The following is a 22,499-nucleotide window of genomic DNA, read 5'->3' as shown; positions in this document are numbered from 1 at the left end:
GCGTTCGGGAACTAACTAACTTTCCTGGTGTTGATCAGACATAACACATGAACGCCGCTGTCCACCTTGAGACATGAGGTCGGAGTCTCAACTATATTGTGTAACAAATGACCCAGCTTCCGAACTGGATACGTGGCTGCTTTGTGACAGGAAGAGTTGCAATTCTGGTACCAATATTATTAATCTTCTTTATTTCTTCAATGCTTTTTTTAATCAGATTGATTAAAAAAAGATATTTTCTTTTCTGGGTTATACATTGTTAATAAGTGTGGCTTAACAAATCTATTTTCAAATACATTTGTTAAATGAATACAAATCGTTTATTGTTACAAAAAAATTAGTTAAATTTCCACTTAAAAACACAATAAAATGAATTTAAAGAAAGAGACTGCTTAATTCTCAAGACCTCCCCGTTATAATGGCTTCCCTCATCCTGGCAGTGAGGGCTGCCATCTTCCTTGCTCTCCGGAGTGTCCTCTCCCTGTCCTTCGCCAGTCGGGAGCTCCTCGCATCAGTAAGGGCCGCTCTCGCAGCATGCTCCGCCCTGCGGGCCGTCTCCATTGCAGATATTTCCTGACGCAGCAGCGAAGATTCCCACATGCTAAGAGCGTTCGTAATCGCCAGACGCTGAAGTATATAAGTATTACAGATTTGTTCATTAAAAGCTCCTGTTTATTAAAGGTTTGTGGAGAATATTAAGCGGTAGGCAGCGTCTTGGCTCTGCCCCTGGCATTGCTGAAGTCCATGGGCGACGGTAACCACTCACCATCAGGTGGGTCGTATGCTCGACTGCCTACAAGGGCAATAAAAAAAAAAAAAAACATGCTATATGCAATAAAAAAAAATGTTTCAGATAATTTTGCGAAAAAATCGGATTACAAATATCGTGCACCAATTTTATACAAAAGATTGAAATTGAAGGTAGTAAAATTAAAGGACGCATGTTCCACAGACTGAAGGTAGCTGCAGCTGTTTTTCTTCATAGAAATGTAAGATTCTTGAGATTATCATGAGCAGATGGTTGTCCTAGATCAGTGGTCAGTCAACCTTGTCAACCAACAGAGCCAAATATAGATAACACACAATTGAAATTTATTCATAGAGCCATTCTTTTTTTTTTTTAATATTATACTTTTATAGCCTTCCGTGTCAAAAACATTTATTCGTTTCTTACAAGGCAAGATAACATTCCGTGCCTGAACTAATAAATAATAGTTTAAAAAAACTAAAAAACATGCTTTATATAAACTTCAACAAAAAATAGAAAATAAATTTTAATAAATTAAAAGTAGTGTAAATAAATATATATTGTATTGTAAAAAAAGCGCGAAATTTTATATAAAGCGTGTTTTTTATTTTTTTTTTAAACTATTATTTATTTTTCATTTTTTAGTTGAATTTTAATTTTTTCAATTTTTTTTGTTAATGTTGATTTGTCATCGGACCTCGATAAATCTACAAAGTTTGAATGAAATCTGGCCGTTTAAAGTGGGTCAAAATCGAGTCTAAAGGAGTCAGTTACAAACACGCAAACATACATACAAGTGAAGATAATATAAAGCGTGTAAAACTTTCGCGGAAGTGTCTTAGCCGAGGAGACATAAAACCGCGGGTTGCCGACCACTATCCTAGGGCAAACTGTCACGAGGTTCGGCCACCAGCCTGAAATAAATAGGGCATACTGTGAGACCCAAAAGTCAAGTAGCTACCTGTGATGCGTCTCTCAACATCTCCTCCCTCCGTTTGCTGGCATCATGGACACGTCTCTTCACGTCCAAAAGCTCAACTTGTTTCTTCCACTGTTCGGCTTCCACATGCCGCGACCGTCTATCGGCAGCTAAAATAGCCCTCGCTTCTTCTTCCAACGCTTTGCCCACTGTCTCCGTAGCCTAGAAGACATAAATAACATCTGAGCACATAGTGAATCGTTTGGCATTCAAATCGAAGTAAGTGGTTTTATTTTTCTATCTATGCTGGTAACCTCGAGGGCCTAACGTGTAGGCGTGCGCACGGGGCTCTATTCTATCAGACCATAGACGTCCACTGCTGGACATAGGTCTCCCCCAAGCCTCGCCACAAAGATCGGCCTTGCGCTGTTTGCATCCAGCGGATCCCCTCGAACCTCAATAGGTCATCGGTTCATCTGGTGCGAGGCCTACCCACGCTACGTTTTCCAGTACGCGATCGCCACTCAAGAACTTTTCGGATCGAAAACCGGATCGGAATTGCGACCCACTGAAAAGACCCGGCGAGTAACTCAATAGGCATAAGTTGTAAAAAATAAATAAATAAAATATATTTAACAAAAACAAAAGACAGGCCCGCTGAGTTTTTTTGGCAGTTCTTCTCAGGACGGAGGCTAGTTTTTGTGAATTGGCGGTAGTTCTTTTTACGTTCAACAAGTATATACATTTTTTTTTATTTGATTTGGTATTGATTTGATTTGTGTTAAGGTCTGTCAGTATTACGTCAAAGCTTAAGTTATAGTCCTGATAACTGATCGTCACCTTCTTATCATCATGCCAGGCCAGCAGGTCGGCGCTACGACGTTCCTTAAATTTGATGCAGCTTACAAGCTGTCCTCTCTTCAGCTGTTGCTCCAAGCCCCTCTGGAACCTCGAGTAGTCCAGCCGAGAGCGCTCGTGCTGTCTTTTTGCGTGAATGTAACGTTTGTATTGTTCAGATGTTTCCGCTTCTACCTGTCGCATTCTTGAATGGTTAACAAAATAAGTACAACATAATTATAACAAGTATAATAAAATTATGATAAATGCAATTTACTGGTGGCGAAACGTCTTGTGAATCCGAACGGTCTGCGTTATGCCTACATTATGCTGGCTCCGGTAACCACTTAACACCAGATAGGCCGTGAGCTCGAACAACGAGCTATAAAAAAATGAAAACACTCGATTTTTTGTTATTTTTCGTTTGCATTCAGTGTCCAAGCGGCGCGTTCTTAACTTACTTACTTACTTAAGCCAGCGGCTGTCTGTACTGACAGCACTGTACTGAGTCCGGATTGTATTGGGAGTCAAAAACTTTGCTTTTAGTTGCAGTTTCTTGTTCCGTTTTTAATTTAATAATTTTGTAACGTTTTTCTATTGCAATGACGTCAGTAATGCCAGGGGCAGAGCCAAACCGCTGCCTACCGTTAAGAACTCTTCACAAGCCTCGTTTGAAGAAGGACATGTCATAGCACTCGAGAAACATCGTGGAGGGGACTCATTCCAAAGCTAGATGGTACGTGGCAAAAAAGATCTCTGGAAGCGCACTGTGGATAAACGTAGTAGCTCCAGGTAGTATGGATGGACTGTATTCCGGTGGTGGGCGGTGCGATGGTAAAAACGAGATGACGGTATCATTTTTTTATTTTTTTTATTGCTTAGATGGGTGGACGAGCTCACAGCCCACCTGGCGTTAAGTGGTTACTGGAGCCCATAGACATCCACAACGTCAATGCGCCACCCACCTTGAGATATAAGTTCTAAGATCTCAGTATAGTTACAACGGCTGCCCTACCCTCACTCATCATCATCATCGCAAACAATTCCTCTAAAGCACTCTCCATAGAACATACAGAACAAAGTACCGAGGGAAATTAAGTTCCTCCGCAGACCCAGAACTTCCAAACGATCCGTGACAATGACCTATAAATAGGGTCAATAAAAAATTACCATTTCTCTTTCTTCCTTTTCTTTCTGCCACATCTTCCTGAACTGGTCGGCAAGACGTTCTCTTTCGTCGTTTTCTTCTCGCTTCTTCGCCAGTGCAGCCAGTAGACGCCATTCCCTCTCCGGGATCGAATCCAAGATGCTGCTGCCATCGTAGTCCACAGGTCCCAGGACTTGCGACAAATTAAGAGCTGAAACTATTTGTAGTATTGTCGGTTTACTTACGTTTAATACGTATCAATGCAAATTATTAATGCGAACATTATAAAACATCTAACAATTATCTTTAGGTCCGGTAACAACCGAAAGGAAAAAAAAATCGTTTTTCAAACTGGTATATATAAGCATATTGCAAGGTATATTGGCGACTTTAAAAATATCGTGTATCCTGTGCATAGAAGAAGTGTGTACAAGAAAAATGACGATGATAATAGACGTTAGGTTATGTTCTGATCTGGACTTTGTTTATAATAATATGAAAGACTAGCGACCCGCCCTCGCTTCGCTTCGGAAACATTAAATTTTATTGTTGATAGCTGAGTCCCGCGATGTTACTCGCGGTTATTTTCGTACCGCGGGTGACGCCTCGGGACGAAGCTAGTCTAAAAAAAAGTAGCCTAAGTTACTCCTTATATCATCAGCTACCTATGAGTCAAAGCCTCGTCAAAATCGGTCCAGCCGTTCCAGAGATTAGCCGGAACAAACAGACTGACAAAAATTGTAAAAAATGTTATTTTGGTGTATGTACTGTATATATATTCATATGCATGTAGTAAAAAGCGGTTATTTCAATATTACAAACAGACACTCCAATTTTATTTACATGTATAGATAATAAAATCTATTTGCCTAATTTAGTTTATTTTTCTTTCCGTGAATGCACGACGAAAACCCGGAAACGGCCAAAATGCTAATGAGAGAAATCGCCTCCCAAAAGTTTGAAAACATTCACGAATCTCGCCTTTGTATATTTTTCATTATAAAAAAAATAATGTCAGTTTGTTCATCTCTCGTATTGTGTGAATGTGTATTTTTTGACAAAAATTTTTTATTGATATGTCAATACAGATTTATTTGAATATAATCGTCTCCTTCAAAGAATACGGCTCAAAACCTGCATTAAATAAAGGTTAATAGTTAACCTGTTATTTATCTAAGATGTCGTTCCGAAGAGTTTTGTGACTGCCAATGGAATACAAAGTCAATAATTGGTTTTTCTGATTTACCAATCATTGTCCAAAAGTCAGATTGCCGCCTTTGATAATAGTCGACTCATATATCGATGGCTATAACTGTAAAAGTGCGTTTTATTGGTTTTATTTTTAATGCCGCGATCTTTTGCTGAGATAAATTCTGGACTTGAGAAAGACTAACAGTGCGGTAGGTTATTTTTTGTACTGAAAAAAATACATATTTTAGAAATGACACGGCGCGATTATCTAGATTACGATACGTCTGTGTTCTTTTTCTCCACCTTATCCCACTAGGTGGGGTCGGCACAGCGAATTATTCTATTCCATTCTCCGCTATCAGCCGTCATCTCAACACTCACTCCTCTCTCTCTCATGTCGTCTTTCACACAAATATAAATAGTACAGTCAGTACTTACTGGTCGTAGGACCTTTTGTGAGTCCGCACGGGTAGGTACCACCGCCCTGCCTATTTCTGTCGTGAAGCAGTAATGCGTTTCGGTTTGAAGGATGGGGCAGCCGTTGTAACTATACTTGAGACCATAGAACTTATATCTCAAGGTGGGTGGCGCATTTACGTTGTAGACGTCTAAGGGCTCCAGTAACCACTTAACACCAGGTAGGCTATGAGCTCGTCAACCCATTGAAGCAATAAAAAATAAAAAAATAGTGAAATAAACGCACCATTTTTTCTGCGAACCGGAGAACTCTTCCTCGGCGAGAGGCCGATCCGTCTTGGCGTCTCAGTTATTATTTTATAACAAAAAACCATTATATTAAAACCCGTTACAATTGAATTGGCGTGTGAACTTTATAATCACGCTGTGTTACGTTAGCGAGTGTTCCTCGAAAGTTCGGTAACTAATTGTTTTGTTAAGAGTTTATTCTCTTCTGCTTGTCTGTACTGCAAAATAATACTCTTTACTTCACTTCCGTGTTAGTCTAGATAAATCAACATTAGTGATGGCATCACAAAGCCATCCGTTTCAGTTTCCAGTTCTATTGAGAGTGATCTCTACGGCTCTATGTCGATTAGCCACGATATATTACAATTTTTTACTTAAAATTATCGCTATTGCTGTTTGGTCTTTCTCGATCTAAAAACTTCATAATCAATGATTTTTATATACGTGACCACTCGCCATCAGGTGAGCCGTATGCTGATCTTCAACTCTAGTCTATGTATTTTCATTAGCTTGATCCCTATCTAAATGTTTATGTTACAAAATCTTTGAACGTAATTATCACATAACATTAGTATTACATGGATCTAATATCCCAATTCGGATATAAAATAAATATAAGAATGATTAGTTTAAATTTTAGTTCGGTTTGTTAATAAAGCATTTTTTTTTTAAACTAAATAATATAATATGCTACTTTTATTTCAAATAAAATTATTACTCTTTATATTTCCGTGCACAATTAAAATATCCGAAGCGGTCTGTTAAAATTTAATACAATAACAACTGACAAACTTACTGTAGGTACAAAAAAAATACTAATTTCAACTCAACGTCCACGTTTTCTTATAGACTCAATCACACTTCAAGAGCACTGCTACATTAACATTGTATAATTAAAAAACAAAAAAAACACTAAATTGTAATTAACACAAGTCTACAAAAAAAATAGGTTTGAAAAACTGAATTGAAAAAATTACGTTAGGCATATACTCGTATATAATAGGATATAAATTAGATAAGTAAGTGCCGAACCCTAATTAGGACATAATAATAAGAATTAAACAATGTATAAAGACGACAGTAATTATTATTATAACGACTGTACGTTTAGGATACAAACTGATACAGCGTCGTGATGAAAAAACTGGTTGTCATGGAAACGAAACTATCGATTTAATAACCGTTTAAGCTTACTGTTGGGTTATTGTTTATTAAGTAGATATATACATTACGGAGATATAGATGTCGTCGCCCATCCTGGAGTGCTCTAGTGCGAGTTTTTTAACGTTCTCGATAGCGTTAAAGTTAACTCAACTTTGTATGCAGTTGGAACAGCGCCCCTAGCGATAAACGATGGCTTTTTTCCTACCTATGGTGATAGCCCTGAGAAGCTTTTTTTTTTTTTTTATGATTGAAGGATTACTGGTGGCCCGGAGGCCTTTCCAGTTTCACCAGGACAGGTGGGCGAGCAAAGGCTCAGCCAGGAGGGGTGGGATTTGCTAACAGCTGCCCGAGCGCCTCCGAAGGAGACCTAACAACTCAAGAGTAGCTGCTTAGCGAATGAATCTACTACCGGATCGGAATCGCGACCCGCTGAGAAGATCCGGCGAGAAACTCAGCGAGCTGATTCATGGGTTAGGTTGCACGGCGAACTCTTTGTCGAGTTCGACGAGTACGGTTACCGAGGTCCCTAAGCCTGCTCCTAGAGCTGAAGGCGTCTAGTGCAAAGGTTATTGGATCTGATGGATCTGTAAGGACGTGTCTAGGGCGTCGACGGTGACTGGCTCCTGCATGATCAGGATTCGGGGAGTAGTCAGCGGCGGCTACGATAAGGCGATTATCATGACGCATAGCCTTATCGAAGTACCGTTCCGACGCTGACTTCATGTATTCCTGTATAGATTCGAGGCCCAGGTCGTCGTGTAGGTCAACGTTCCTCACGAACCACGGAGCTCCGACGGCTAACCTGCAAAAGCGGGATTGTAGAGATTGAAGGGTGTCTATGTGTGTGCGGGCCGCGTGAGCGAACACCACACTCGCGTAAGTCATGACGGGCCTTATGCAAGTTTTGTAAAGTGTCACCTTGTTCCGAAGAGAAATTTTACTCCGCTTACAGATCATGGGGTAGAGTCTACCGAGAATAAACGCGGCACGGTCACGGACTGATTTTATATGCGGGCGGAATGTCATCGATGCATCCAGGGTAACGCCCAGGTACTTGACCTTCCTGACCCAGGGTATGGATTGACTAAAGAGAGTAATCGGGGGTGTGAGATTCCTCCTCCTAATACGGGAGGAAATCCGTGTGGAGCTTCCCCTCTGAAATAGCACTGCAGTACTTTTCGCTGGGTTGATGTCTATGCGCCATTTTCGGAACCACTGTCCTAGGGCTAGGGCTGCGCTCTGAAACTTCTTCGCGATTAGGGACTTGTTTCTACTGGAATAGTAAACAGTCGTGTCGTCGGCGAATAAAGCTAAATGGGTCGGCGGCGACCGGGGAATATCGTTAACGAATAAGCTAAATAGGAGGGGTGAAAGGACAGAGCCTAGCGGGACTCCAGCTGTGAGAGGTCGTGGGGAGGAGCGGGTTCCCTCGACTCGATATCGAAAAGAGCGGTTCGACAAGAAGTCCCGTATGATGAGCACGAGACTATCCGGCACACCCATGTTGAATAGTTTGAAAATCAAACCGTTGTGCCAGACTTTGTCGAACGCTTTTGCGACGTCGAAGAAGAGAGCTCCCGTGTATAACGGTTTTGGTCGATTAAGCCCCACAAGAATGTGCTCCGTGAGGCAGTGCACCTGTTGAACGCATGAGTGATTTGTACGGAATCCGAATTGTTCATCGATGAGAATGCCCTTGGATGAGACGAAGTCTCTGAGGCGTTTGTAGAGCAGACGCTCATACAGTTTGCCTAGAGACATGAGGAGGCTAATCGGGCGGTAGCTCGTCGGATGATTTTTTGGTTTACCGGGTTTATGTATGCCGATAACGTTCGCTTCTTTCCACACCGCGGGAAAGATACAGTTCGCCAAAGCGGCATTGAAAATAGATGCCAACATCACGATGAGTTGGACGGGTAGAAGTTTAATAACGCGGTTGGATATACCGTCGGAACCGGGAGCCTTGCGAGGACGTAGGTCTTTGATCAAGTCTTTAACTTCCATCGGGGTGACGGGTGGTAACGCATCCGAGGGTGGCAAGGAGACTCTGCGTTCTACCTCACTGTCTACTAATTCTACATGAACAGGGTCCACGGATTGAGTGCTGGGCGTGCACTGGGTTTGCAATGTATCGGCCAGCAACTCTGCTTTTTCGTCATCATCAAACGCCGCGAGTCGGCCTGAGGGGCCTACGAGGGGGGGCATAGTTACTACCGTATCCGATTTGAGAGTACGAGCTAAGCGGTAGTAAGACCTTTGGGAGGGCGCGAGTCCTTCTAAGAAATCAGACCATCTGGCATCTCGGACTTCGGCGATGCGAGACTTTACGTCGCGTTGTAGGGCACGCATTCGAATACGATTTTCCGCGGTAGGATATCTGTCGTAGGCGCGTATCGAGGCGTTCTTAGCTCTAAGGAGTTCCCTAATATCATCGGACAATTTGAAGCGGTGAAGGAAGTCCTCCGCTACAACTTGTTTCGATGATCTATCTAATGTTGAGGTGATGTGTGACGTTAAGATGTCTATGGCCCCTGAGAAGCTATTTCAACTTCTTCTGGACATGTAGGTGAGAAAATAAAAATAAAAAAAATTGGTATACGTACTGTGGTATACATACTTACGCATTTAGTAAAAAGCGATTATTTTATTATTACAAACAAACACTCCAATTTTATTTATTTGTATAAATTATAGTTAGTTCGTTTCACGTAACCACAGAATCCGAAACGTATGAAGGTCGTATTGGCTTATTCTCGCCGCGATGTTAACTGGATTATTTACTCACGTTCCAGGGCTGTGGAGCCGTAGGTATAAGTTGACAGAACGTTGAACGTAATTAACATTCATTGCGGCCTCACTCATCATTTTGTCTTGCATTGCGTGTCGTGTAAAATATCCGGCACTATCACCTGTATTCGTTTGTATAGAATAAATGGTAGTTTAAAAAAACTAACAAAAAGCGCTTATATAGAAAAAAACCAACTAAAAAATACATAATAAATTTGAATTAAAAATAGTGTAAGAAAAAATTATTTTATTGTAAAAAAGCGTGGGGTGCTTATCAAGTATATTATCAAAATAACCCTTCTACTCATATCTGTTCATAAAATATTTATAACTACTGATACTTACCATGCACCCCACGTTTTTTTACAATAAAGTTTTTTTTTCTTACACTATTTTTAATTCAAATTTATTAAATTTTATTTTCAATTTTTTAGTTGGGTTTTCTATAAAAGCGTATTTTGTTAGTTTTTTTAAACAATTATTTATTTTTGTTTTTTTTGTTGAATTTCAATTTTTTCATTATTTTCTTAATATTGAATTTTCATCGGTCCTTAATAAGTATACCAAATTTCGAGTTAATCCGACGTTTTGAAGGGGGTCAAAATCATGTTCAAAGATTCCGTTACATACTAACATACATACGTCTGAAGCTAATAAAAGCGTATTAAAAAAGAGTTTGATGACCCCTACTCAAGAATTTTAGATTATAAAAGTCAACATCGCGTTTCAGGAAACGTCAGATTAGTTCTTCCTTTGCCTCACAGAGGTCGCCCTAGCGTTACGAAACCTTCAAATATCTTTAAACATACTTTGACAAGACCGATAAAAATCTTATCTCATACACCGAACAACACGCGGAGACTAAGAAAATGGCGTTCTAATTATTCTTGTAATAACTATGTGTGTTGTGAAATAAATATCGTTATTAACTAGTGACTATTATTAATTAAGTCCTAAATTCTTGCTTTCTTTAGATAAAATTGTAATAAACATTGAAAAAATTGCAGAAAATTTTGTCGTTACAAAGGTTATCGCTATTTTGCGGGAATCAGTATGGTTCTTATGACTATAGAGTATAGATAATACACATAAATGCTTGTGACAAATCCGATCTGTTCACCAACAATGGCTAAGGGCAAACGAATCAAAATTACGTAGGTGATAAATATCTTTAATATAACTCTACATTATGCAACTTAGAAAGTATGCGGAGAGATCTTTGTAAGCCATTGAAAAGACCGATTTTACAGAAGATTGCTCGCACGTGTTAAATGTATTTTGATTGAATCTTAAAGTATCTTTTTTTTTTTATTGCTTAGATGGGTGGAGGAGCTCACAGCCCACCTGGTGTTAAGTGGTTACTGAAGCCCATAGACATCCACAACGTAAATGCGCCACCCACCTTGAGATACAAGTTCTAAGATCTCAGTATAGTTACAACGGCTGCGCCACCCTTCAAACCGAAACGCATTACTGCTTCACGGCAGAAATAGGCAGGGTAGTGGTACCCACCCGCGCGGACTCACAAGAGGTCCTACCACCAGTAATAATCATCCAGTTCTTTTACCAGAAATTAAACACGTATATAATTATTCAAAACTACATTGGTTGCAAACGTCATTTACAGAACACATTTAGTAAATAGCTATATCTGGCAAAACAAGAGAACCTTATCGTTTATCTCTTGGTACGCAGTTATCAAAGATATGTGCGGGCCGATAAGAGGCAGTCGACATCATACGTCGGGCGATGGCGAACGCCGCCATGGACAAAGATAAGCCCAAAATCATTAGGAAGGCGGATGTTTTGAAGAAATTAAACAACGAAAGCCTATATTTGATCGAGAGGGGTTTGCTTGGTGAGCTGCCGGACAAACTGAAACCTCCCATAGTTCCGGTGCGAGGACATTCCAATGAACTAGTCGCCAGACCTTCGACGCTGCTGTCGGCTTGCCTCCCTGTCATTGCCGATTCACCCGAAATATTGACCCCATCCGACGAGGAAAGTGTATCGCCATTGAAAAAGTCCTTCAGTTTCCGCGACAAACTCTCACGAATCAGTTTCTTCGGGAAAGACAAAGAGAAACCGAAATGGAAAACGATCGTTGAAGACGAAAGGAATTTAGATGAGAGACCAAAGGAAGACCCACCAGAGTTGAGGAGAGAAAAGACGGATAATGACCTTAAATCGAATAAGCGTTTCTGGTTCTTCAGGAACAAGGAAATGGATAAAAAGGCAACCGACTCACCTATTTATCAGAGGAGTAAGAGCTTCGAATTTCTACCCAGAGCTATAGAAGAACAAGACAATCAGAAATCAAAAGAAAAGTCTGTCTTGAAGAACAGTAATTCGTATGTATTCGGTAGCAGCGACACTATGGGAGACGCGTGGACTTCCAACGAGAGCCTGGAATACATTTCCAACGTATACTACGATAACGAAGATGGAGTCTTCTTGAAGAGCATCAGAGAGTTTCCGTCCGAGTCTTCGAACAACAATTCGAGCATATCCACCGCGACATCCGGATCTAGCGCGTACGTGGAGACCATATTCAAACGTGAGTCCGTAGCAGATCTGCTGGACGAATTCAACAAGGCCGTGGAACTATTCAGTGAGACTTATCTCAGTGACAGTGAACCGTACACTAAAACGAATAAAATGACTGTACAGGAGAAGAGAAAGAGTTCCTCGTTCACCACTCTCCCGTCTCCCAGGATCCTGCAAGTGAACAAAGTGAGTGAAATCAGTGAGGATTTTAAAAACGAGTTGTCTAAAGTTTTAAGTGATAGAGGTAGTGTCGTGCCCGGTGAGAGAACGAATCGACGGGGCTCGGTTACTGATTGGTTCGTTTTGGAGGACAAGACGGCTGAAGCCAACAGGGCTAGCGAAGGTACCAGACTAAACGAAGCTAATAAATATAGGAGAGGACAGAAGAAGGTAATCAATCGCGTCAGACGGATGAGCTCCACGAAATATGTGAGTACTTAGCTTGTAACATTACTGGCACGCTATACCGAAGGTTTTACATTCTTCACGCACTGATGCCTCCGCGTTACGTGCGCTTCTCAATCAGGGTGCAGCGCACTTAAGACATATCATCCAACTATGCATTTTAAATAAATTAAAAAAAAAACAACTGAAAGTTATTTCAAACGTAACAATGGATGTGTAACCCGTTGTTGGTTGCAACAGCGTGTGGTATTTTATACATTTTCAAAAGAACGCCTGAGTACTTCGACGTTAAAACAGACTCGGGTGTCGGGTGTTATCAAAGTTTACAACGATATTAATGTTTTGTAAACTGACTAAGGCAAGTATGTGTATAGTTTTCCTATGTTTACTTTTTCCCCTACCTATGCTGATAGCCTTGAAAGGCTATTTCAGCTTCACCCTAACGTGTGTAGGTGAGCTCACGGGGCTCAAACCGGAGTGTTGCTAACACTGACCCTAGCAAGAGCAGTGCTACGCAGAATCTAACACCAGTACGAAAACGCGACCCACTGAGAAGATCCGACGAGAAACTCAGTGGGCTATGTCTACGGGTTAATTTACTCGCCGAGCTCTTTCGACGGTTCGACGAGAACGGTGACCGGTGCTTGAGTGAGTGAGGTGAGTGAGTGGGCTAGAAACTCACTGGACTACTATGTTTACGTTACCTTTTTTTGTTTTTTTATTGCTAGATGAGTGGACGAGCTCACAGCCCACCTGGTGTTAAGTGGTTACTGGAGCCCATAGACATTTACGACGTAAATGCGCCACCCACCTTGAGATATACGTTCTAAGGTCTCAAGTATAGTTACAACGGCTGCCCCACCCTTCAAACCGAAGCGCATTACTGCTTCACGGCAGAAATAGGCAGGGTGGTGGTACCCACAAGAGGTCCTACCACCAGTAATTACGCAAATTATAAGTTTGCGGGTTTCATTTTTATTACACGATGTTATTCCTTCACCGTGGAAGTCAATCATGAACATTTGTTGAGTGCGTATTTCATTAGAAAAATTGGTACCCGCCTGAGATTCGAACACCGGCGCATCGCTCAACACGAATGCATCGGACGTCTTATCCGTTAGGCCACGACGACTTCAACAAACGACCTTGACATTACAAACATTTCAAAAACGAAGCCTGGACTGTTTTACCTGTTCGATCGCTAATAGACTCGAGTATGCCAGCTTCACCGGTTTAATAGGCGATATCACAAGGTTCGTCCTATGATAACTTGCTAACACTAGTCTTAGCAAGAGCCGTGCTTCGCTGAATCTACCACAGGATCCGAATCGCGATCCACTGAAAATATCCAGCGAGAGACTCAGAAGGTTGTTTTCACGGGTTAGGTTGCACGTCGAGCTCTTCCTCGCATAGGATAAGTTCAATGAAAACGCTGAACCGAGATAGAACTAATATTATTACTAAATAATATTTGTATAATCAATGTTCAATTAATAATATCAATAATATTTGTTTATTATTATTACCAAATATAATAATACTAGCGACCCGCCCTCGCTTCGCTTCGGAAACTGTAATTTATTATTAATTTCTCCATTATTTAATGGATGTTATTATACATATAAACCTTCCTCTTCAATCACTCTATCTATTAAAAAAAACCGCATCAAAATCCGTTGCGTAGTTTTAAAGATTTAAGCATACATAGGGACAGACAGATATAGGGACAGAGAAAGCGACTTTGTTTTATACTATGTGTGATTAGTATAATCAATGTTCTTTCTAAATTTCAACTAGGTAACTATTATTCAGGCTGAAAAACATTTCGAATATCACGTGGAAATGTTAAGGGATTAGACCACGACTTAGTGCTTGCTAGACCGTGAACGAAGTCCTAAAATAACGTATTGCCACATTACCTATAAGCTGTTATAAGCTCTAATAAATCTTTTAAAATAGACACTGTCAACCTTCATCAATAAATCGTCTTTTGGCATTAAAAGTGTACAATTTCCAAAAATATTCGAAATTGAGTTAATATGCAGAATCATTTGGTATCACCAGTATTTTTCTCATAAATACGGTCAAAAGAGCGTAGTTTAGTTTTAGTTTTATTGTTTTTAGTACATTAATACATAATTTTATCATATTTTAAAAGACAGATAATGTATCTGGTAAAAAATAAAAAACAAATGTTGCAAAGATGATTAATATTAAAAATATCACAGGTTAAACATTTCAAACACTCTCCTGTAAAATTCGTAAGTTTTGAGGTTATACAGTTTTAATGCGAGAAGACGAAATGACATAAGGCGAGGAGAAAATTGAAAATCAGCTGGAGTCTGCAGTGTTTCGGCCACTCGGTCCCGGCGGGACCTCGGGGGGTTCTACCCAGGTCCGACAAAAAAATAATACAAACGCGTCTCGAGAGTCAGACACGGGCCAGTTGTCACGTGATCACAGGTTGTTGACCCCAAGCATTTAAAAGCTTTACATTGAGGAGCCGCGAAATACGAAATCACTTATGGATTTTTTTTTATTGCTTAGATGGGTGAACGAGCTCACAGCTCACCTGGTGTTAGGTGGGTTCTGGAGCCCATAGTCATCAACAACGTAAATGCGCCACCCACCTTGAGATACAAGTTCTAAGGTCTCAGTATAGTTACAACGGCTGCCCCGCCCTTCAAACCGAAACGCATTACTGCTTCACGACAGAAATAGGCGGGGTGGTGGTACTTACCCGTGCGGACTCACAAGACCTACCACCACCAGTAAAAAAAGTGCATTATAAGTTTGTGTTAAAAAGTGGGTAAAAAGGTAAAAAGTAAATTATGATTTTAGAAATATAGTTTTCCTTAAGTCGTACGCGGTGACAAACAAAAAAATACACACTTTTCATTCCGATTGGAACTTGCGTTATCGATGTGCAATGAAATGTAATTTTCAATAAATAATTTTAATCATGTTTTTGTTGGTCAATTCCGCGATCAGTGAACGTGCAGATTTTCAATATAGTATTTATTTAGTGTTTACAAAATTATAGAATAAGTGTAAATATTGAATAAAAGTAATTTTAACAAATTAATTGATTCTAATAATCTTATAATCTCTAATCCATTGACTTAAATCGCTCAAAATATACAACAGTACGTATCGATATTTTTTTGTTTATGTTTGAGAGATTACTGGTGGCCCGGAGGCCTTTTCAGTTTTACCAGGGCAGGTGGGCGACTAAGGGCTCGGCCAGGAGGGGTGGGATTTGCTAACAGCTACCCGAGCGCCTCCAAAGGAGACCTAACAACTCAAAAGTAGCTGCTTTGCGAATCAATATACTAGCGGATCGGAATCGCGACCCGCCGAGGAGAACCAGCGAGAAACTCAGTGGGCACGTATCGATGTATATACTTATTAACGTTTTAGACGCATGATTGCAAATGTGAAAATTTATTAAGAATTAGCTTAGAAGATTGGCAGGTACTACTGAAAGCAGGAATGAAAGGAAAAGCAGGATGCGGCCCCCACCTACCTTCTTTTTATTCCCTACCTAAGCTGAAAGCCTTGAGAGGCTATTACAGCGTAACCTTAACTAGTAGGTGAGCTCACGGGGCTCAAGCCTGACGACGTTGCTAACACGAACCTTAGTAAGAGCCGTGCTTCGCAGAATCTACCACCGGATCGGAAACGCGACCCACTGAGAAGATCCGATGAGAAACTCAGTGGGCTGTGTCTGAGGGTTAATTTACTCGTCGGACCCGTCGCCTGCAACGATGACCAGTGCTTGGGGTACCTAAAAGCACTGTTAGTGGTACGCTTTTCATTACGGGCTCGCCAACTATTTTACTAAAACGACAACTATGCCTAACTCAATTGATACGGCTTTTATTCACGTTGCGAAATCACCATGTTAGCGTGCGACTCCTTATACGCTGTTTATTCAGTAAAACAGTTTACTTACCGTGGCTAGTTAACCCATGTCGATGAGGAGACATCAATGTCATGTTTTCTACTCCACATAGCAGGCCATCGCTTACCGTGCTCGCTCAGTATTGTCACGACCCATTTAATGCGGTGCTCACTGTAATTGACACTTTTCCACTAATCACCTCGTTTCGCAAGTCGGCTACGCCAGCAATTAGTGTTTGGATATGATTTCTAAATGTTTGCCAATTGTTCGCCATCAGCCTGTTTCAGAACTAATGCGATTTACCAGCGGCTGTACCATAGTCTTATAGCAGGTCAACTTTGACCGGAATTTGACCTGTCTTATTACATATTTAGTACCATGAACGCAGTAAAAAAATAGCCAGCGAGCGACCACGTGAGCCAAGCTGGTCAGAGGTCAGGTGACTACGTTTCAGCATTGCTGACATGTTCTAAGCATACCAAGTTATTTTTGACATTAAAAGCACTTTCCTTATTATTTCTTAGATTTCGTTTCATCACTCCGCAGTGCTGTCATGCTAAGTTCGAATTGACTAAAGATCCCTCGTTTGTGGCACTAACTTCTTGGATTGCTTAAAAGACCGCCTTCTAAGTCTTCAATGACTCTGATACACTTGTGGCGGGCAGCTGTCAGGCAACACACAGATATTTGAAGACGTGAGTGAACGAAGGGGATATGATACACTTTGTTAATTTTGAAAAAACGGGCAACAAATTTTTGTTACTTGTACTTTTTCTTCGTACTCCTTCGTCACATACGATTTCTAAAAATAGCCTGTAAACCCGAAGTTTTTAGGTCTAATATGGTTTATAGGCACATAGCACCTTCATTCAATGTAAAAACTCAAAAAACCTTAAAATTGGTAATTGACCCCTTCATCCATTCATGTCTTCATTTGACAGATGCCTGAATCTCGCTAGTGACATTTTCATGATAATCCTACATAATATACTCGTATACAAGTTACGAACGCTAAGGTTCGGAGTATCAGTCAACCGAGCAATTTCACCCGCTCGGTAGGAGATATTCCCTTTGTCTTTACACTACCAAACACTGGTGGTAGGACCTCTTGTGAGTCCGCGCGGGTGGGTACCACCACCCTGCCTATTTCTGCCGTGAAGCAATTATGCGTTTCGGTTTGAAGGGTGGAACAGCCATTGTCACTATACTTTAGAGTTTAGACCTTAGAACTTACTAGCTTTTGCCCGCGACTTCGTCCGCGTTGAATAGTTCACAAATAATGCTTTATTTTAGAACAAATTTGGTTAGCATAAAAAACGTTATAGTGAGCCCACCTTAACATATAGACATATGCTATCGTGCACTTTTTTTAGATCTTTTAAAGGGGAACAATTCTGTCATACATTATTTTAGCGACACTTTAACAGTTTCTGCAGCGCACGTAGCGGAAGCTTTCAAAAGGGAAAAAACCCCGATTTGAAACATTCTTTATTAGTGCTCCGCTTGTATATTAGTCTTAGCGTGATATTATAAAGCCTATTATAGCCTTCCTCAATAAATGGGCTATCTAACACTGAAAGAATTTTTCAAATCGGACCAGTAGTTCCAGTAGCGCGTTCAAACAAACAAACTCTTCAGCTTTATAATATTAATAAGTAATATAAGTAATAAGTATAATATTAAGGATAGATATCTCAAGGTGGGTGGCGCATTTACGTTGTAGATGTCTATGGGCTCCAGTAACCACTTAACACCAGGTGGGCTGTGAGTCTAAGCAATCTTTTAGCTTCCCAGGCGTGGCTGTAATAGAATCGTTGATAATTAAGTTTCGTCCCTTCAACTCACATGTAGGTAGCAGCATTAGACACAAAATCGCGGGTAGTAAAAGCGAAACAGCACGCAGAGTGCACGCTATTCAGTGCAGAACGCGTCGCCTTTCACTCTCCGAGAATTAGTGATGTACGGATAATCGATGACTGTCGATAATCGTTCATAAGTATTCGGAAAGTGCGAAACGATACTCCAACATATTTACTAACAAGAAGGGATCATTCTGAAGTTTGTTAAAAGTTAATAAAAGAGCATTATTTAACCGAACTAACATAGTAGGAGTCTAAAATTGCGAGCATGCTTATGACTGTGCTTAATCTCTTTTTGATTTTATATTTAATACAGGTGCAATATATAGAGGTATTCATTCACTAGCAGCCTTGATAAAAAATTTCATCGAACGCTTCGCGATAAAGAGATAACGCCCAACCCAAATACCAAACTGTGTTTACAAATTTAAGAGCTGAGGTGATCGCATGTTAAGGCATCTACTTTACTGTATAGTAGATTTATCAACGAATAGAGCTCTCCGAATCCGGTAAGTCAAATCCGTAAAACAATCAAATAATGTACCAGAGAAACGAGAATAAAGTGGTTTGTTTACACCATGACTTGTTTACCGACGTCGGTGAGTGTGAACGGACCATACTTTAACCACCAGCCCACTGAGTTTCTCGCCGGATCTTCTGTGGGTCGCCTTTCCGATCCGGTGTTAGATTCTGCGAAGCACTGCTCTTACTGGGGCCAGTGTTAGCAACACCTCCTGGTTTGAGCCCGGAGAGCTCACATACACGCTAGGGTAACGCTGATATAGTCTATCAAGGCTGTCAGCATAGGTAGGGAAAAAAAGAAAAAAAAAGCTCCCGGAAACTAAAAAGAAAAAAAAAACTCCTACTTTAATGACTGCCTGACTCGCTGGAGCAGTAGTTAGCGGCCCTGAATGCTGTGCCGACGGGTCGTGGGTTCGATTCCCACATCAGGCAAACATTCGCTGAACAGGTTTGTTTGCTCTTCGTCTGGGTGTTTCTTAGTTTATTATCTATGTTTTTTTTATTGCCCTTGTAGGCAGACGAAGTGTACGGCCCACGGTGAGTGGTTACCGTCGCCCATGGACTTCAGCAATGCCAGGGGCTGAGCCAGACCGCTGCCTACAATAACTATGTATGTGAATATTTAAACTTATATGTTTATTTATCAGTTAAATTAAACTTATAATAATATTAAACCCATAACACAGAGGTTCCTAAATTGGGGTCGGATGAACGTGCGTGATTTGTTCCCAGTCATTAAAAGTTACTTCACGCAGTGTATAATACTTTCAATATCCTCTTGGTTAACTTATAATTTTTGCCGCCGTGGCCTAAATGATAAGAAGCCCGGTGCATTCGTGTCAAGCAACGCGATAATGACGGTGTTCGAATCCCACAGACCAAATTTTCAAAGCAATTGCGTATTTGGCACATTTCCACGTGCTTCTTTCACGACGAAGGAATTATATAGTACAACAATAATTGAACCGAAAAATTGGATGGCGTCATCATTTTTTATATTATCTGTGCATTTTTCACTCAATTACGAGTTTGGCGCCTTTTTAAAAAAAAAATATTCAATATTTTATCTAAGTGTTATTGTCGGGCTATATATATGTATATATAAATGTTATATTACGTTATATCTTACTGTATATATTACTTCCACAAAACCAACTTATTATTTGTCCCGAGTGTGGACAAAATGTTATACTTTCGTGCAATCGTATCCCAACTCTACGACTCTTGGTTTAGACTTACTAAATATAATCTTACAAAACTGCATCTATTTATTCTCTTTGGTTTTGCCGGCCGTGCAATGATGACATTCGTAATAGAAACGGAAAGCCCACCCAAAAATAAAATCCGAAAACTTTCATAGCCGAATTATTTCTAGCAGGTAGCGTCTTGTGAGACAGCACAGGTAGGTACCACCATTCTGCCTTGAAGGGCCGCTATTCTCAAAAACGGACACTTAGAACTCATGTCTGTGAGTGGGTGGCGACCCTGTTGATGTCTATGATCTCAGGTGAACATTTAGCATAAGGTAGTCCATGAGCTCGTCCACCCATCCACCCTAGATAATAAACTACTGGTGGTAGGATCTCTTGTGACTACTGGTGGTAAGACCTCTTGTGAGTCCGCACGGGTAGGTACCACCACCCCGCCTATTTCTGCCGTGAAGCAGTAATGCGTTTCGGTTTGAAGGGTGGGGTAGCCGTTGTAACTATACTGAGACCTTAGAACTTATATCTCAAGGTGGGTGGCGCATTTACATTGTAGATGTCTTTGGGCTCCAGTAACCACTTAACGCCAGGTGGGCTGTGATCTCGTCCACCCATCTAAGCAATAAAAAAAAAAATAAAAAAAAAGAAACGTAATTATGAAAATTGAACTTTTGCAGAATCGATTTTATTACACGTTATTCTCACACTTTGGCTGTTCGTTATAAATTCTTAGTCTACAACGAAACAAACACATTTGTCCAATAAAAATAAAAATAAAAACAATAGCGCTACAGTTTTATTTGTGGGCGCGGTCATGGAATTATACCTACTAGAGGTCCCGCAGTAGTCGAAATTCGACTATAATTAATTGGAATTGTAAGTTTGTACACTATTATGATTGTATTTTATACTTCTATAATCATAAATTTCGCCAAAATTACACTATAAAAAATATTTACAAAGACAAACAATATTTAATCTATTCTCAATTTAACAACAGACGTCAAGAACAAAAGTTTGACAATAAATAGTACGGTATGCATGCGTGTGTGCGTCAAATACATGGTATGTAGTGTGTGTAATGTTTTCTTTTATGCATTATTTAAAAATAATATTAGCCACGTGCACTTCTTCTCTATATTCTCTATAAGTGTGGAACACTTTCATACACCTCCGTCCGCGCAATTTTCGTAAAAAGGGATACAAAGTTTTTGCTTCACGTATTAATATATAGATACAGCGATATATAGTACATAAACTAGAATAGGAAATGTCGCAACCAAGTTCATGAAATGTCAATCGTTTGATCTTGTGACCTCCGGGTATGTACAGCGGACCGACTAAGATTCCACAGTATTATTTGTGTTAGAAGACCAAACACAGATTTTTTTTTGTGTTTTTCGTTCACAATAAAAAAATTTGACTATCAAAGTATTTTAATACGCTTTTATTAGCTTCAGACCGTATGTATGTTTGTAACGGAATCTTTGAACAAGAACATGATTTTGACCCCCTTCAAAACGTCGGATTAACTCGAAACTTGGTATAAGTTATTGAGGACCGATGACATAAAAAAATTTTGAAAAAATTGAAATTCAACTAAAAAATGAAAAAGAAATAATAGTTTAAAAAAACTAACATAATACGCTTTCATAGAAAATCCAACTAAAAATAGAAAGTAAATTTTATAGTGCATGGTATCAGTAGTTATAAATGTTTTATGAACAGATAGGTATCACTAGAAGGGTTATTTTGATAATATTCTGAAAAGCACCCTACGCTTTTTTTACAATAAAAACATTTCTTCTTACACTATTTTTAATTCAAATTTATTAAAAAAAAATATATATTTTTTAGTTGAATTTTCTATAAAAGCGTATTTTGTTAGTTTTTTTAAACTATTATTTATTACTCAAACAGTAGCGATGTAATCACAATGTGCACCCAAAGCACGCTTTTATTACTTATTGTTACAGTGCTCTATATATATCCGATCCCTAAATGTCTGTAACCACGTTTTTTATTTATTTTTGCTTCGATGTGTGGACGAGCTCACAGCCTACCTGGTGTTAAGTGGTTACCGGAGCCCATAAACATCTACAATGTAAATGCCGCCACCCACCTTGAGACATGAGTTCCAAGCTTCAGTTTTTACAGTATAACGGCTGCCCCACCCTTCAGATCGAAATGTTTCAGAAATAGGCAGGGTATCTATCCGTGCGGACTCACAAGACGTCCTACCCCACCAGTAAAAATTACGTTGTGATAAAAATATTACATTATAAACACCCAAGTCCTTAAGGTTGTTCAACGAATTAAACAACATTCGAATTAATATCCTAGCTAGGTCCGTCGTGGCCATACATTTTAAATCAACCAAAAAAAAAAAAAACAGTGTGTTTAGTGCGAGTTTTTTTTTTTTTTTAACCTTCTCGATAGCGTAAAAGTTAACTCATAATTGTATGGAATGGGATCGTTTGCCTACGTTTGCCGCTAGGGGCGCTGTTCCAACTGCATACAAAATTGGGTTAACTTTTACGCTATCGTGAACGTTAAAAA

At 39.9% G+C, this 22,499-nt stretch overlaps 2 protein-coding genes across 7 annotated transcripts in view; one reads left to right on the top strand and one right to left on the bottom strand.

Annotated features, from left to right (window-relative positions):
* Positions 1 to 297: 297 nt before the first annotated feature.
* The window catches only part of LOC101736327 (trichohyalin), a 39,070-nt gene continuing 16,868 nt past the window's right edge, over positions 298 to 22,499 (bottom strand). Inside the window, exons 2-6 of one of the 5 annotated variants that reach the window (XM_021349765.3) lie at positions 16,406 to 16,525; positions 3,675 to 3,868; positions 2,508 to 2,699; positions 1,710 to 1,889; positions 298 to 627 (exon numbers count right to left, since the gene is read on the bottom strand). In XM_021349765.3, the coding sequence (XP_021205440.1) occupies positions 400 to 627; positions 1,710 to 1,889; positions 2,508 to 2,699; positions 3,675 to 3,868; positions 16,406 to 16,448 (837 nt within the window). In that variant the 5' untranslated portion in view covers positions 16,449 to 16,525 and the 3' untranslated portion in view covers positions 298 to 399. Of the gene's footprint in view, positions 628 to 1,709; positions 1,890 to 2,507; positions 2,700 to 3,674; positions 3,869 to 9,496; positions 9,621 to 16,405; positions 16,526 to 22,499 lie in introns of all 5 variants that reach the window. The other 4 variants (XM_021349763.3, XM_021349762.3, XM_021349764.3 and 1 more) reach the window with 4 other exon arrangements.
* Positions 11,210 to 22,499, top strand: part of LOC101743410 (WW domain-containing protein tag-325) — a 145,979-nt gene continuing 134,689 nt past the window's right edge. For both annotated transcript variants that reach the window (XM_038016407.2, XM_038016404.2), the window contains exon 1: positions 11,210 to 12,474. In XM_038016407.2, coding sequence (XP_037872335.2) covers positions 11,248 to 12,474 — 1,227 coding nt within the window. In that variant the 5' untranslated portion in view covers positions 11,210 to 11,247. The remainder of the gene's footprint in view (positions 12,475 to 22,499) is intronic.

The sequence above is a fragment of the Bombyx mori genome, chromosome 16 (genome assembly GCF_030269925.1).
Source record: "Bombyx mori chromosome 16, ASM3026992v2".
NCBI lineage: Eukaryota > Metazoa > Arthropoda > Insecta > Lepidoptera > Bombycidae > Bombyx > Bombyx mori.
Note: the sequence above shows the minus strand (reverse complement) of the source record. Positions and strands in the feature narration are given on the sequence as shown.